Source organism: Netta rufina, assembly GCF_964035555.1.
Source record: "Netta rufina genome assembly, chromosome: 3".
In the NCBI taxonomy this organism is placed as follows: domain Eukaryota; kingdom Metazoa; phylum Chordata; class Aves; order Anseriformes; family Anatidae; genus Netta; species Netta rufina.
The window spans coordinates 51907830-51923223 of NC_140125.1; the positions used below are offsets into that span (position 1 = coordinate 51907830).

Sequence of the window (15394 nt, forward strand, 5' to 3'; positions counted from 1 at the left end):
AAAATTATAAATGTATTTTTCTGTAATCTGAGTTTGAAGGTCGGCAGATATTTTTTCATCCATGTGATTTTATAAGTGATCCTGACAGTATCCTCTTTTATATTGCTCAATGCTTCCAATATTTTATTTTTTTTAATCAAATATAATTTTGCTAATATTCCTTCCTAAAACTTGTATTTTCTTTGCTAGTTATGTATGTTTGTTTGTCTGTTTTTCCTTTTATCTATCTATCTATTTATTTATTTACTATTGCCTAGAACAATGTAATTATTATTTATTAGGGAAAAAAAGTGATTGAAGGGGTTTATTGAAAAAGCTTTTATTGAAATGCCTGTTGCAACTGTTGAGTCCACTGGGTACTTAGGCCAAGTCTATGTTAAATTGTTTTGGAAACTACTGATACATGAGATCAGGGATGTGACGAAAATGTTTGACACAGTGCCAGGACTTCAGAAATTCCATACAATATAGTGGAGAAGTGAGAATTGTGCACTAACTGTGTGACTGAAGCCTTCCTGGCCTTTTCAATAAGTCAACATTTAAATCTTGAGAAAGTCTTTTTTTTTTTCCTTTTTTTTCCCTTTTTTTAAATTTTTTATAAACTGAATGACATATCTGTTTATCATACCTCAATTCCTCTTCAATTTTGAAGTTTTGTTTGTTTGTTTTTTAATTTAACTAAAATGTTATTAAAGCACTTACACAGTATTAGATTTTAAGACTGAAAAAAATTATCAGAAAAAAAAAGAAAAAAAATCTCATCTTTGTTTTACGTAACAGAAAAAGCAGAACAGAAAGAAACTGGGAAGAAGAAAAACAAAGATGGAGAAAAAGAAAAAAACAAGTCAGCAATTCAGCCTTCACAAATACAGGCAGAAGTCCAGGGTTCTCCTCAAGCCTTAGCTGAGAGTAAGTGCTATTAAAGCTTAAAAACCAAATGTAAGATATATGTAAATAAAAGACTTTGCTTTTTTTTTTTTTTTTCATTCTCTAACTTATTATTTGGGGAAAGAGTAAATATACTCATTAAAAAAAAAAAAAAAGTGATTCTTTACAGGCTGTATAAAAGACTTAAATCCTTATATATATTAAAATACATATTAAAATTCTATAATTTATATTAAAAATAATATTGCAGAAATTTCTATTTGATGTTGAAATATAAAGCAAATCTACGCTGAACATTTAGAAGTTGTTGGCCAGTCATGTAGGACCAAGATTTGTTCTAGATGTAGATTGCCTTTTTTATTAATAATTATAATAATAATATTCTTCTGTAGTAACTTATTTGCAATATCTACTTTATTCAGTATATTGAAATTGGAAAAAGGAGGAATGTTCCTTATTGAAGAGAAGGGTGGCCAGTAATAGTCATTTGAATTTATTGCATGATTTAATTGTTTAATAAATTTGTTTCCTTTTTCCTGAAAATATATTTTGATTGATTTTTTTTTTTTTTAAATCAGTACATCTAGGGTACCTTAAAAATCAAGAAAGTTCTTTCTGCATTAAAATTTAAATATTTTTAGACAAAATATAATTTTGATAAACCACATGTAAATTTGAATTGGTCAATAAGACCGATAAGAAGTGTCATATTTGTTTACATAAAATATAAAACTCTTCATAAATGTTACATTAAGCTGATCTTTGTCATTGTTTATATCTGTAAATATATAGCATATCCATACAGCTAGCAGAAGGAAACATATTAATTGGAATATTATCTAGTTGAAAATTAGCAGGTGAGTGTCAGTGGAACAACTTTCTTTAAGGTTATAACTACAAGGTAAAAATGTATAAAAAGAATTAATATCAGTTTCTTATTATGTAAATCAGTTTCTTGCTCCTGATTAAAATTGTTTATTTAAATCAGTTTGACTTCTATCAATCCAATATTATTTTTCATCAATATATTATATAAGGTATATTTCATCAATATACCTTATTCATTTGAATTCCTACATTATATACTAGTAAAGGAGTTAAAGAGAAATAAATTCTTAAATTAGATGTGAGCAGTTAATAAGTTTGCAAACAAAACTTGGACTAAAAGCTTTATTTATTTATTTATTTATTTATTTAAAATCATAGTAGTTGTGTAATAGGAGATGAGGCATTTCACTCAACCATGTTGTGGGAAAATAAAACAAAGGAGAAGCAGAAGTAACAAATTCTGGAAATTGTACCAAATCTGTAAAAGGGCATCAAAAATATTGTAGATTTACATATGAAGAAACCACATGACATTTTGGTCTTTTTTCTGCCATTTAAAGCACAGTGCATTCTGTTTTCTTAAAGACCCTTAGTGACGTGCAAAGTTATTTAGAAAGATTACTAGCTTGGGGCTAAAATGTGGCAGATCAAAGAACTCTTTTATCCTAGATCTGTTTCATAAGCAGAAGATGAAATGCATGCATTCTAAAGGCATGAAATATTCTTAACCTTTGTCAACCTCTGTTAAGTTAGCAAAATGTTATTTTCCTGAATGAAGTTGTTTAATCAACATCAATGGGATTAAGAGATGTATAACATAACTTTATTAAAACTTTTAAATCCTGACAACTTTCACGTGTCTTTTAAAAGCAGTATTAAAAAGTATGTTTTTTTGGCTTGTTTGTTTGTTTTTTCCAGACATTACCAAAGCAAAATAAAAGTATCAGAAAAGAGTTCTGGAAAAGAATTAAAAGTATATATTTCACTACTGAACTTAAAAGAATTTGAATAGAATTATATGTGCAGATTGTAAATTCAGAAGGCTTAAAATAGGGATAAAACTTGAGATTAAACTGCAAAGAAAATAAAGGCAAAATGCCATTCAAGATGTAACTTGAAATAGTACTGGACTGAATTATAGTCCAGTTTGTAGGCACAAGAGAAAAAAACTTGCAGGCTATATGAAACAGCCTGCAATGAGTGGCCCAGGACAGTAGAACTATTTTTGTGCATGAAGTAACATTTGTAAATAAGTCTAAGCTTAAAGTCAGACTCTAGAGGCAGGAGCTGCAAAATGTTTCTGAATTGTTCTTGGAAATCAGTGTCTTTACTCAATGCATCAGCTCTTTTCTTTTTTTTTTTTTTTTTTTTTTTAAGGTCAGTGTCTTGAAAAGTACTTAATTTCCTGCTCCATAAAAGTGCTTATTTCCCATGTTTTTGCTGTACATGTTGAGTATGGGGACTTTAAATGTTTTTTGGTTTGTTTGTTTGTTTTTCCTGGGAAATATTGGAATTATTTCTAAAAAAGCATTGGCACGCCAGTTACTTCTAAGTGTTTAGAAATTCTCTTACAGGCTTATGATTTAGCAGGGGTTATAATGTGGTGGTGGGTTGACACCATCTGGCAGCAAAGTGCCCACCCATTTACTCACTCACTGTCCACCAGCAGGATAGGAGGAAAGGATCAGAAGAGCAAAAGCAAGAAAAAATCTTGTGGGTCGAGGTAAAGATACTTTTCAATAACTTTTAATACATGGAAAAGAAATGATTAAGGAGAGAAAAAAGCAAGTGATGGAAAAGCAATCACTCACCACACTCAGCCTGATACCAAACCAGGCTCTGAGCAACAGCTACTTTAGGAAAACACCCTCTCCTGTTATTGCAGTGCGTGACATTGTATGGGATGGAAGATCTCCTTCACCTATTTGGGTCAGCTCTCTCACTTGTGTTACCTTCCAGACTCTTGCCCACACACAGCTTATTCTCTCAGCAGAGTGAGGACTTGACGCATGCATTGTTCAGTGACAGCTAAAACGTTGGTGTGTTATCAGCATGTCTTTGTTGCAAATCTAAAGCACAGCACGATATGGGTGATTCTGAAGAAAATTAGCTCCTTCTCTGCCAGACATACTACAAATATACAAATACAATTCTGAAGCACTTATGCACTCAAACCAATGCCTTCTGCATCTTTCCAAATACTACATGCATTGCAGGAAGCATTGTCCCTACTTTTTTTTTTTTTTTTTTTTTCCTCTATTTATCCTACTCTGTGCAACCAGAAGAATAACCAATCCTCCACCTGATCAGCCAGGGCTCTTCCTGCAAGCAACCAGCTCTTTGGTCCAGTAGCCAGCCAGTCCCTGGGATGCTTTTGCAGACAATTCATTTCTCCACTCATCAGCCTCTTCTTCTAGTAACAATTTCTACTTTCATACCTGGGGAGTCCATGCATTCCATAGAGATTTTATGATGGTAAGGTGTGAGTTATGTAGCCTCTTGCTCCTATAATGAGCCACCACTCCAATTTCCATTTATGTTTCTAGACTAACAATTTTTCTAATGATTTTGGAACTTCTAGAAATGGAATACTATTCTACTTTAAAAGGCACTAACCAGGTATTTGGGAATTTGTTCTACAAACTAGCTCTTTGTGTCTGCTTAGAAATAATATTTTCTGTGTCACTTTCTACTTCACAGAAGTGCTGGGAGATTATAACAATGTTTAAAAAATGTTAGTTTTACAAGTAAACCCATAATGCTAATCATCAGAGTAAATGAGATACGCAACACACATTAAAATATCCATAAAGATTTTTTGCATTTCCCTTTTGCCAGTTCAAAAGTTTTTACTTATAAGTGGGGACCAGAGCCTAATATTTTGTTCTTTTTTTTTTTTTTTTTTTTTTTTTTTTAATGCATGCTATTATTCTGAAATATTTATGTAATATTTTAATTATGAAGAATACCTATATCACTTTTCTGAAGGCTAAACAGAACTCTCCAATAGGCAAAATTAATTCATGCTCAACTCAGCAGCAGGGGTTAGTGTATGAGCTGCACACCTCAACAGAACAATGTTGAAAGCCAACCAAACTGTTTTGAAAGGTAAAACTCAGCATCAGCTCCTGTATGATACTCAAAAAATATTTAAGAGAAATTTAGGGATATAGTGAGAAACTTATTTGCAAGTCTTCAAAGCCTATGTTTTTTGTTGTTGTTGTTGTTGTTTGTTTGTTTTATAAAAACAAGAATGATTATAAAGCATAACAATATTCATTCTTGGCATTTCTTTTTAATTGACTTAATTGATTTAAATGACATTTCTTTTTAACTGACTGTTACATGGATTGATTCCATTGATACTCTCCCTTTTTCCAGGGGCTGAAGTATTTGTTCAGATGGTGTAGCAATCACCCTCTGTAAATGAGTTTGCAGTGCTGCAGATGTAAAATATAACCACCTACAAGGATTCAGAAATCTTTAACAACACAGTGCAAAATCTTTATATCTACACTGGTGGATATAAATAATAGGCTTTGTGGAACCTAACTTTTTGTTGTACTATATGTTATGTCATTTTTCATCTGATAGTGTAATTTTATTAAGGCTATCAATTTGAAATAGATTCTCCAGATGCATACCTGGTATGCATGAAATACCCATGTGTGAGAAATGCTTCTCATGTGCAATGAGATTGGTATGGCTTCTGGCATATACTGTTCAGTAATGTGTGGTACATCATGGATACTACTGCTGTATTTTTAACAGAGCAGATATGTCAGCAAGGACTGAGACTCAACCTAGATTGTATTCTTGCTTTTGAATAAATTGAAAATTACAGCTAACACAAGCTGTGGTTAATAGTTATCAAAAGCATACAGAGAGAAATACTAAGAATCCAGTAGAGAGTAACTGTAACATAAGCTTATGTTTTATTGAGAAGATGAATTCCTAAAAGAATATTCACGTTGCAGAGATGTTTTACTGCTTCAAGACAAAGACACTGCATACCTTGTAAATAAATGTATTTTTAAAAGCCTGATAAATTATATTTTTCAGACACTTGCCTAACTTTTGTTTTCCTTTCTTCTCGTTTCCATTTTCTATTTTTTTGTGTTTTTTTTTTTTTCCTTTGTATTTCCATTTCACAGATAATGTCTATTCTTAATGCAACTTCCAGTTGAGTACTCAGTAAACATAGGTAAAAATAGGAAATAATTATCCTATATTTGAGGTGGAACTGAAATGAACAAAGACAAAACATTCTGATGACAGAAAAGTATCACAACCACTCTATTGAAATCCTGTCTGCACATGCTTTCTTGGATGTTTAAAGAAAAATGCAGAGATGCTTCTTCCTGAGCAGACTTTTAGGTCAAACCACAGACCCATATTTCTAATACTGTATTTTTTAGACTTTTAATTTTCCTTTGGCATTTGTGTACTGTCTGTCAGCCAAACAGCTGTGGATTCTCTAACTTTCAGGATTTACCAATGGCTTCTTTCACAGATACAGGTATGAGAAGATTGAGCGGTTGCTTAGTGCAAGGGATTTCTAGGGGTAATGAAGTGTAGGGAGTCACTCCCGCACACTTTCTAAAGTTGTTACCTCAATTTTTCCATCTCCTTGACAGTATTAAGAGCAGCAACCCTGTTTTTTGACCACTGTTTCTCAAACTACTTATTTCAGTCTTTATACCCATTGGTAGAAGTAGTGAGAACTCAGACTTTTCATTGTTTTGCCAGCAAAACCATTTTTTGCTTTCACTTTTGAGAAGTCTTTACCTACTACTTGCCAATTGGTATGCTTTCACTTCAGCTGTCCAGATGTGTACTAGGACCTTTTTGCTAGTATTTTTAAAATTTGACAAAAAATAAAAGAACAAGTGCAAGAGCTACTTCTACATTTCTATGCTGTAGCTTTTGTTATTCATTTGTGTGAAAACAGTAAAATATGTAATAGTAGTTGATGATCTAAATACACAGGGACTAAAACAATGTACTTTTTACATCCATGGCTTCTCTTCTGAATACGTTACAATAAGCTCTTGTTTTGAATGGAATTTGAGTCAGACAAAGAAAAAAAAAAAAAAGGAAACAAGGCAGAGAAACTTAGGAGAAGGAACTACAATGTTTATTTATGGCTTACCCTGTTCCAAGACCTGTTAATGTTTTCTACCTAGGTTCTTCTGTACGAACCCAGCCAGATATGGCAGTATATGCTGACTTTATTCCATTACAGTTTGAAGCGGAGGTGTTTTCGTTAGATCAAATGGTAAGATTCTGTACTCTCAGGAAAACAATGCATTATATATTGTATCATCTGAATGTTTATTTTTGTAACAACTACATTGTAAATAATAATAATAAATAATAATAGTGTAGGAAAACAATCACCAGGTAATGATTATCAGTTAAATTGGTTTTCATGCCTAGATTATGGACATGCTTTATCCTACCATAACCACACTCAATTTTTAGTTTTACTTCACTTTCCTCTGGATTTCAAGTGCTGAAGTCTCTGAGTAACAAGGCATGGATGAGAAAATGAATCATGAGACACTTCTGAAAGGAAAGAATAATTATTTTAAGGGTTACTTGAACAACATGAATTTCAGTGTGTTTTTTTTTTTTCTTTTTCAGGCTATAAATAATTATCTCATACATTTTCTGTTATGATGTTCTGTATAAAATAGCATGTTTATATTCATTTTTATCATTGGTGATGAAAGTGGTGGAAGCAGCTGGAGAAAGTTTAGCACTTCAAGAAGCTGAAGTAAAAGCAATGCTTAAATTTCCACTTAGCTACTTATAATCTGCAGAAAATTATTTTAAATACCAAAGTGGGCTTTCTTGAGATAATTATTAGCTAACTTTATTTTAGCTAATAATCTAATCTAGTCACATTCTAATCACATTTTACATAAGTAGAACATTAAAATGTAATCTTCTTTCTCAGAAAACCAGCAAGCTTCACAGAATGAAGACAAGAAATTTCAAAAAAAAAAAAAAAATAGTTTGCACGTCTTATGTTTTAATACTCTGAATTTCTTCTCCTTCTCCTCCTCCTTTTCCTCCTCTTTTTCCCCTCCCCTTCCCCTTTTCAGTGCAGCTCATTTTGTGTTATTTTGAAGATTAGGTTGTTCTCTGTGATTTTATTTTAATTCAAGGTCACAGTCAATGCTGTCTCTTTGCTAGTAGTAAGTAATATTAGTCATCCAAAACCAAATTGAACACAGTGACACAGGGGCTACATCCTTCCTGCCACATAAGGCCTTGAGTCTTGGACTTGGCCACAGTCTGTTAGAGATTACAGAAAAAGAGGCATGACAGATCATATAGGATGAGACAGGTGAATCTATATGTCTAAAACAGTAAAGACTGATAAGAAAATGGAAGCTGACAGAAATTAAATATTGAAGTGTAGTGGATTTCTTGTGGACCTTATTTTTTTTGTTTGTTTGTTTGTTTTGTTTTGTTTTGTTTTAAAAGAAAGAAGAAGCCCATTTTCAAGCTTTCTTTGGGGGTCTGGTAGGCACTACATCAATGGAAATAATTATAATTTGGAGAATGGAGTAATTGTTTGGGATAAAGGTTGCTTCCGAAACTCAGTAGAAGGTTTGTCATTGATTTTATTTGTGCCAGAATTATCCTCCAGATTTTTTTTCTGGTTCCATTTTGGCTGTGTTTTCTAGTGTGTATGTCCCTGGATTTATGTAGTAAACGTAATTGTCTTAAGTTTGTTCAAACAAGATGGAAAAAAAAATCAATAGTTTCTGTTATGCGACTATGCTTCCTGCTCAGCAGCTGATGAATTCTCCTTTACAGCACCGAACTGGCCCTCTTCAATATCCATCCAATCTCAGATGGTTTAGCTTGCATTTTTAAGTTATTAGAATGTGTGTGTACATAGTCACCGCTCCTGTAAAATATCTTTATAAATTCAGAGATCATCTGAGGACAATATATCACTTATGTACCTTAAAGCATTTAATTTGATCCTCTCCCTTTAAATACCTCTGACAATCACAACCACAGTCTCTTCTGCAGTGCTTACAATTATGCCACCTTGGGACCATCTGATGATGAACAGGTACAATCAGAATCTGAGCTGATGAATGGGTTAAAGAAATATGTTATAGGTGATTTATCTAGCAGTGAAAAGAAGGTGTATTTTTCAAAACAAAGTAAGGATGTACAAATCTTGAAACAGAACATTCAACAGAGAAAATATAACAGACTTTCATATGAGACCAGTATTGTTTTAATGGGAAGAGCACCACTCAATGTCCACAACTAAAATTGCTCTTAAGTCCTTTGCTAAGGGCTTTGGTATATATGAATCAACTGTTGTGTCTTCAGTGTGTTGTCTAATTAGCTATAACGTAAAAAGCTTAACTTTAATTATATTGTTCAAAATGATATTACATTATGAAGATATCAGAAGTTATCTAAAACACCAGTCACTTTTAGAATCCTACTAATTTATAAATTCAGCACGAATTATTTTTCAATAAATAAAAAAAAAAAAGTACTTTTAAATATGTTTATTTGAAGCAAAATGTTGTCAGTGTTGCTTCCTTACTTGGACACTTTGGTTCACTTACGCTTTTTGTGACACCCAAAGAATATGATTGTATATTCAAAGAAGTGATCAATCTTTTCTGAAAATTAAAATATAGGTAGACACTTCTAAGTATTCAATTTTGCTTTCTACGGTGAATATTGATCCTATATAGAATGCTTTTGGATAATGTTGTCAGGTGAACTGTTCTTGCTTCTTTTGTTATCTAAGCCATTAGATGCTTCTGTGCACATACTGCTTTTGTTTGTTTGTTTGTTTTTTGAGAGAGAGGGGCAATGAGAAAGGAGAGCTGTGCCCAGTCAGATTGTCTTTCCATGTTTCATAGGCTGGTTCTTCAGAGAATCTGAGGCAATATGGGCTTTCACAAATATATAGCCATCCTGTCCTGGTTACTAGAACGAGGTCCTGCCCTCTGGTAGCACCACCACAGCCACCACCAGTTCCTCGCTGGAAACGTTTCCGTCAGAGAAAGAAAAGTGTTGCGTCATCTGACCCTAAAGGTTTGTCTACACAAACCTCTGAAATAAATTTGTAATTACATTTTAATCATTATAAATGTTCTCAAGCACATATTTATCATCTATTAGCATAATTTCAATAGAACTGCATTATGGATTACTTTTTCTCTTTTCTCTCTCTCTTTTTTTTTTTTTTTGTTGTTGTTTTTTTGTTTTTTTCATTTCTGTAATACTTTGCTTTAGCTCTATTACTCTATTATTTCTTAAATGCTTTGAGAAATGTCTTAATCTGTTGCTAAAAAGTTGTACTGTACTGGAGAAAATTCAGAGGGAGTATTATTAGAGTAGTGCAGAAGCTCTGAGGCAGAGCCATGAACGCTTCTAAACACCTGTTGAATATTTAAAGTATGTGACTAGCCCTTCTGCAATTATTCACAGTTTTAACAGTAAACTTATTCTGGGCATAGTGTAGACTGCATAATGAAATTAAGTATATAACGTGAGATAGCATGCCTGTAAACTTTTCATATTCAAGCTAGCAAAATATGCCGACATAGGAAACAGATCATCGAAGGCAAAATATTCTGCCACAGTTCTGAGCTATTTTGGATAACTTTACATATAGGTTAAACACACCTTTAATATCTTGCAAGCTGAGAGTCAGAGAATTATGCATTTAATTTGCTCATGATAAACCACCTAAAGCCACCCCAGTTTTTCTGTTTTATTCAAGTGAATGTCATGGTGTTCGGAGATTCTTTCCTGAAGTCTTTGTATAATTATTTAGGGGTGAGTAATCCCCTGTGGAAATCATCTGTCAACTAAGTATTAAATATTTCTTATGAATATATATTTATTTTTTCCAGAGCCTGTGATAAAGAAACCTGAACAATATATCGAGATTGCTAGCCTATTTTTGAACTACAAATTGAACCCTATCACAATACCAAAAGACGTGTAAGTATGCAGTACAGTTTCAGCAGCAACATCCATTTTTTTTAGTCTTTTTCACTGTAAAAAAACAATGGCTTATTTTTATTTGGGTCACAGGAAAAAAAAGATCAGTTCACGTAGTCTAAAGCACATCAGGATCAAAGCACTCTATTGATGTCACATAATAATTTGGCAATCAGTGATCCGTTTAGGATCAATATCAGCATTACAATAGACAAACCACTTACAAAATGTTAATAAACTCAAAAAAAAAAAAAAAAAAAAAAAAAAAAAAAAGAAATCTGAAACCTTTCCCGCAACTAGTCCTAAAACTTCTAATAACACACAGACATACACATACTGTTATATGCACCCTCCTGGCATCACAGATTACAAGCACACCCTCTCCTTTGGGAGTGCAGGGTCCCCTGTGTGCACACACGTCAGGTTGGGGTTCACCTCTGTGTATGCGCAGCTCCTTTAGAAGTTGGAGTGCTCTAGGCTTTGTATGCTGCTTTCTACAATCTGCTAATCTACATGGTGGTGAGAAAGGCTACTCTTTTGGTCCCTGATGGTCACACCCTGTACTTACAGTCCCCTAGCTGGATACACAAAGCTCAGTGTATAGGATAACCATTGGCAGCAAGCTGTTTGGCCTAGGCACGAGTTGTCACACCAGTGGGATAGCTACAGGCAGTGACAAACCAGTTTGTCTGTTGCTGTTTCCAGTCCAAGGTTTCTCCTCTCTATTGCACATTTTCGTCATCCTTTTGTCTTTTCAACTTTTCAAGCTGTCTTCTCATGTTTCAAAAGTTTTCCTGAATATGATCTCCCCCCCCCTTTTTTTTTTTTTTTTTTTTTAACTCTGGTTGATTCATATCTTTCTCTTTAACAGGAGTTTGGGGCAAGCCCCTTCACAGACAGTTTTGTTTGGTCCCATTACATGATCTGTAATACACACCTTTATTGTCCATCATTGCTTAATGAACTGTGGCAATTTCATCTGATTCATGTCACAGAATATATTGTCATTAACCTTTTTCTACGGTGTTGTCTTTTGTGTGTAAAAATTTCATATCTCTTTTCTCCTGCTTTCTTGGAGGTTTCTTTTTAGACACAAATCATTGAAAATTATATTTCTGAATATTAATGAGCATTTAAAAAGCCTGATGAAACGGTGGCATTTTTTTTTTCATCTGGCCTTGCAACAAATTATATAGAATAATTTCATAACATTAGCAACTCCCTTTGCAAAATTTGGCTGTATTTTTTCTAATTCTATTTTTTTATTGTAAAGTTCATAATCTGCATGTGTCAAAGATAGCCAGTGTAACACCTAACTGAACAGTTACTTAATGTTAGTCTCTTGCTCATTTCTGGCTCCATTATTACATCATATATATGATTTTTTCTGGAAAATTGTTGACTCAGTCACATCCAATTATCAGAGGGAACTAACGTGGCTGAATCTCTTTTCAGTTTTTACTTCTCCCGTAATTCAGGAAGAATATAGAAGGATCTTCCATCTTGCTAAATTAGAGTATAAAATTCAGCATAAAATTATATGGAGAAAAAAAAAAAAATCTAATCCCCATTTTCTTTTGTTTCTTCATATGAGATATATCAGCCAGGAAGTAGATTAGGTATCTTTAGTGAAAGTATACGTTGAAAAATACCCATCAAAGTCTAATTTATTATTTAATTCAGAGATTTTATGTTAACCTCAAAATATTTTGTAATTTTTGTTATAATATTTTTTAAAATATTTTGTAATATTTTGTAATTTTCTGTAATTAGGGGGCCAAAAAAAGTAAAATATTTAATAGGTCACTTCTACTGCAAATAGGAATATTCTTTAACATCTTTAAAATTTTGCCTAAAACTACAGATCTTTTTTTAATTTCTTGTACATAACAAAGAAATCATTTAATGGCATGTCAGTACTTTTATTGACTTCACAGAGTTGGAAAAATTAATGCTATTTTTTTTACTATAGTTGTTACAAGCAGCCTGAGAGTGTAGCTGAATCTGTTCATGCTCAATACTTAACTTTGTGTAAATATTCTGTATTAAAGACTGTTTGGAAGTTGTATAATCCCTTGAAAACCAGGGTCTTTAAACAAGGACTCTCAGAGAAGAAGTTTCAGAAATTGATGCATGCATGACTTCTAGTCAATATTCAATATTCAAAGTTAACACTTTCTTGCTGACAGTAAAAAAAATTATTTCCATTAAGGTTATCGGGTCCTTTTTTTTCTTCTTTTTTTTCCCTTTGACTCACTGCATTATTACTGCATATTACTGTCAGGCTTAAAGTTATGATATGAGCATTCATTAGGCAATTGCTAAAATTATTAGCAGTTAATCTCTCTTTTATAATCTCTCTTTTATTCTGACTGAACTCCTGAAAAAGGACACACTGAATGTATGACATACTAAGTGAACACAAAAAGGTTTATGTTATTTTGATATTTCTTCTCTTGAGCCTGAGTCCAATTTGTATATTGCTTGGAACCTATCTATATTTAAGGTGTATGAAACTTGTTTTAAATGCATCTCTAAGTAATCAGAAAAAAATGCGTATTTGACAGGTACTACATTTTGATCACTGTGATTGGTTGGGTTGATAATAAGCCAGTAAGATGTTTTTGGAAGAACAGCATTTGCACATGAAAAAAATGTCCTTGGATTATTTTGGAATACTCAGGGAAAATCATTGTTTTGCTGATTTAGTTGCTTTTTCCTGATTAAAATATGCTATGTTACTTGTTTTCAAATTGTAGGAGTAGAAACACACAAAAATGCTTAAAGCAATATGCATAAATACATTATTGAAAGAATGAGAGAATAAGAATTAAGACGTTATTTTATTTTTAATTAATTTATTTTTGTGTTAACATACATTACATTACAAACATGTTTGTATGTTATTTTATATATTTATTTTCATATTCAATAGATTCCTTCATGGTCAACCTACCCTGTTTTGTCAAGAATGGTTTATGTAATATTCTAAGTTTCCATGAGAATTGGCTAATTTCATCTTCTGTGATTTAATTAACAGGTAGAAAAGAAGAATATATAGCAAGAATTAACATTTTGTTAAAGTAATATAGCTGCCTAAATAAGGTGAAGGACTTAGATAAACAACTGGGACTGAAATTGTTTTTAATCTCTTGCTTTTATTCTAATAAAACTTTTGAAGATCTCAAGGGAAAGATAATTGTGACACGTTACTGCTAAAGATTTTGATGTTTAATTATATCAGTCCTTAAGAAAAGAGTTAGATAATACATACTTACATTTTTCTCTTTTTGTTGTTGTTGTTGTTGCTGCCATAACACAATTACTCACATCTAATTGTCATGTTTGCAGCATTGTTTTGATCTCATTCTCCTAGTTTGCTTGACAAGGAAAGAATTGTTTATATTTCTATATTTCATTCTTCTGCCTTCACTGAAGTTAGAGGCAGAGCTTCCATCTACCACAGCAAGAGTTGGCCTTACAAAGGTTTACTTAATTATCACATGTTTTATCTGTCTGGTACATTTGGAGACTGATTTCTGAGGAGAAAAAAAAAAAAAAGAAAAAAGAAAAAGACTATTCTGACACACACAAATATATATATGTGTGTGTGTGTGTATTTTTTTTTTCCCTGTCTATGGGCCATAGAAATTTATTCACTTCTGGTATTACCATCTAGTTTTCCTCAGCTGGCTTGGGTTTTGTATTTTAGGGTTAGTTAATTAGCCAAGCATAGATATATGTGTGGTGCCAAGCCACTAATGATGAGGAATATATGTGTATGTACTTTTTGTGCTGCTCTGTTGTCAAAATAAAGGAGGTACAAATTATTTTGACAGAATTCTGTTTAAATTCTGTTAAAAATAGTAGTTACAAAGACCAAGAGCAAATATATGTATTAAAGTGTCTGAGTTTTCTTTTATTATTTAGCTGCTTCCCACAGTCTACCATCAAAAACGGATTTAATTCACTGACCCAGCTCCCTTCTGTCACTGAACATGTTGGTAATCTAAATGACAGTAATGTGGATATGAATCAAAGTGAGAGACATTCAAATGCAGAAGATTATTCTCAGGTAATAATTTTCTTTATATATTTTTTTTAATTTGACCTAATTTTTTATTGCAAAGGATAGTGAAAGATGAAATAGAAAATGCTTGATTCTTAAATATACGTTTTATAACATATAGTGTTGTTTTTTTTAGCTTAGTAAGCTATCTGCCACTTCCCACAATATTTAAGCAAATTCCCTGTTCATTCCACTTTATAGCTACATTGATGTATGGGAAACCTTTACTAATATTTTCCATTTTAAACTTATATTTATGCTTTTATTTTCTGTTGTTGTTTGATTTTTTCTTTCTTTAGATTATCAAAGTAATATTGCTAACACTATAAATTCACACAAATGAGGATTTCTCAGTGCTTTCTCAGGTTGCGTCCAAATTTCTTCAAACAGATTCACTAGGGATAGCACACTGACCACAGTTTGCCAAGCTGGCCAAGGAAATGCCTCCACAAAAGGAAATGGTGATCACTAGAAATTACTAGGTACATATTGCCACTGTAGTTCTCCATTATAAATAAGGTTAATCTTACCCCAGGTCAGTAAAATGTTACTAGGATGAATTCAGATCTAACCACTGTTTGTTGTTGTTGTCATTTAAAAAAAAAA

General features: G+C 32.4%; 1 protein-coding gene across 1 annotated transcript in view; it reads left to right on the forward strand.

The window, feature by feature from the left end:
* ADGB (androglobin) overlaps positions 1 to 15394 on the forward strand; it is a gene marked incomplete at both ends in the record, with an annotated part of 117103 nt that overhangs the window by 29753 nt on the left and 71956 nt on the right. The window contains 5 exons of the mRNA XM_084284422.1: positions 781 to 909; positions 6903 to 6994; positions 9630 to 9804; positions 10629 to 10719; positions 14650 to 14794. Of these exons, the coding sequence (XP_084140548.1) occupies positions 781 to 909; positions 6903 to 6994; positions 9630 to 9804; positions 10629 to 10719; positions 14650 to 14794 (632 nt within the window). The remainder of the gene's footprint in view (positions 1 to 780; positions 910 to 6902; positions 6995 to 9629; positions 9805 to 10628; positions 10720 to 14649; positions 14795 to 15394) is intronic.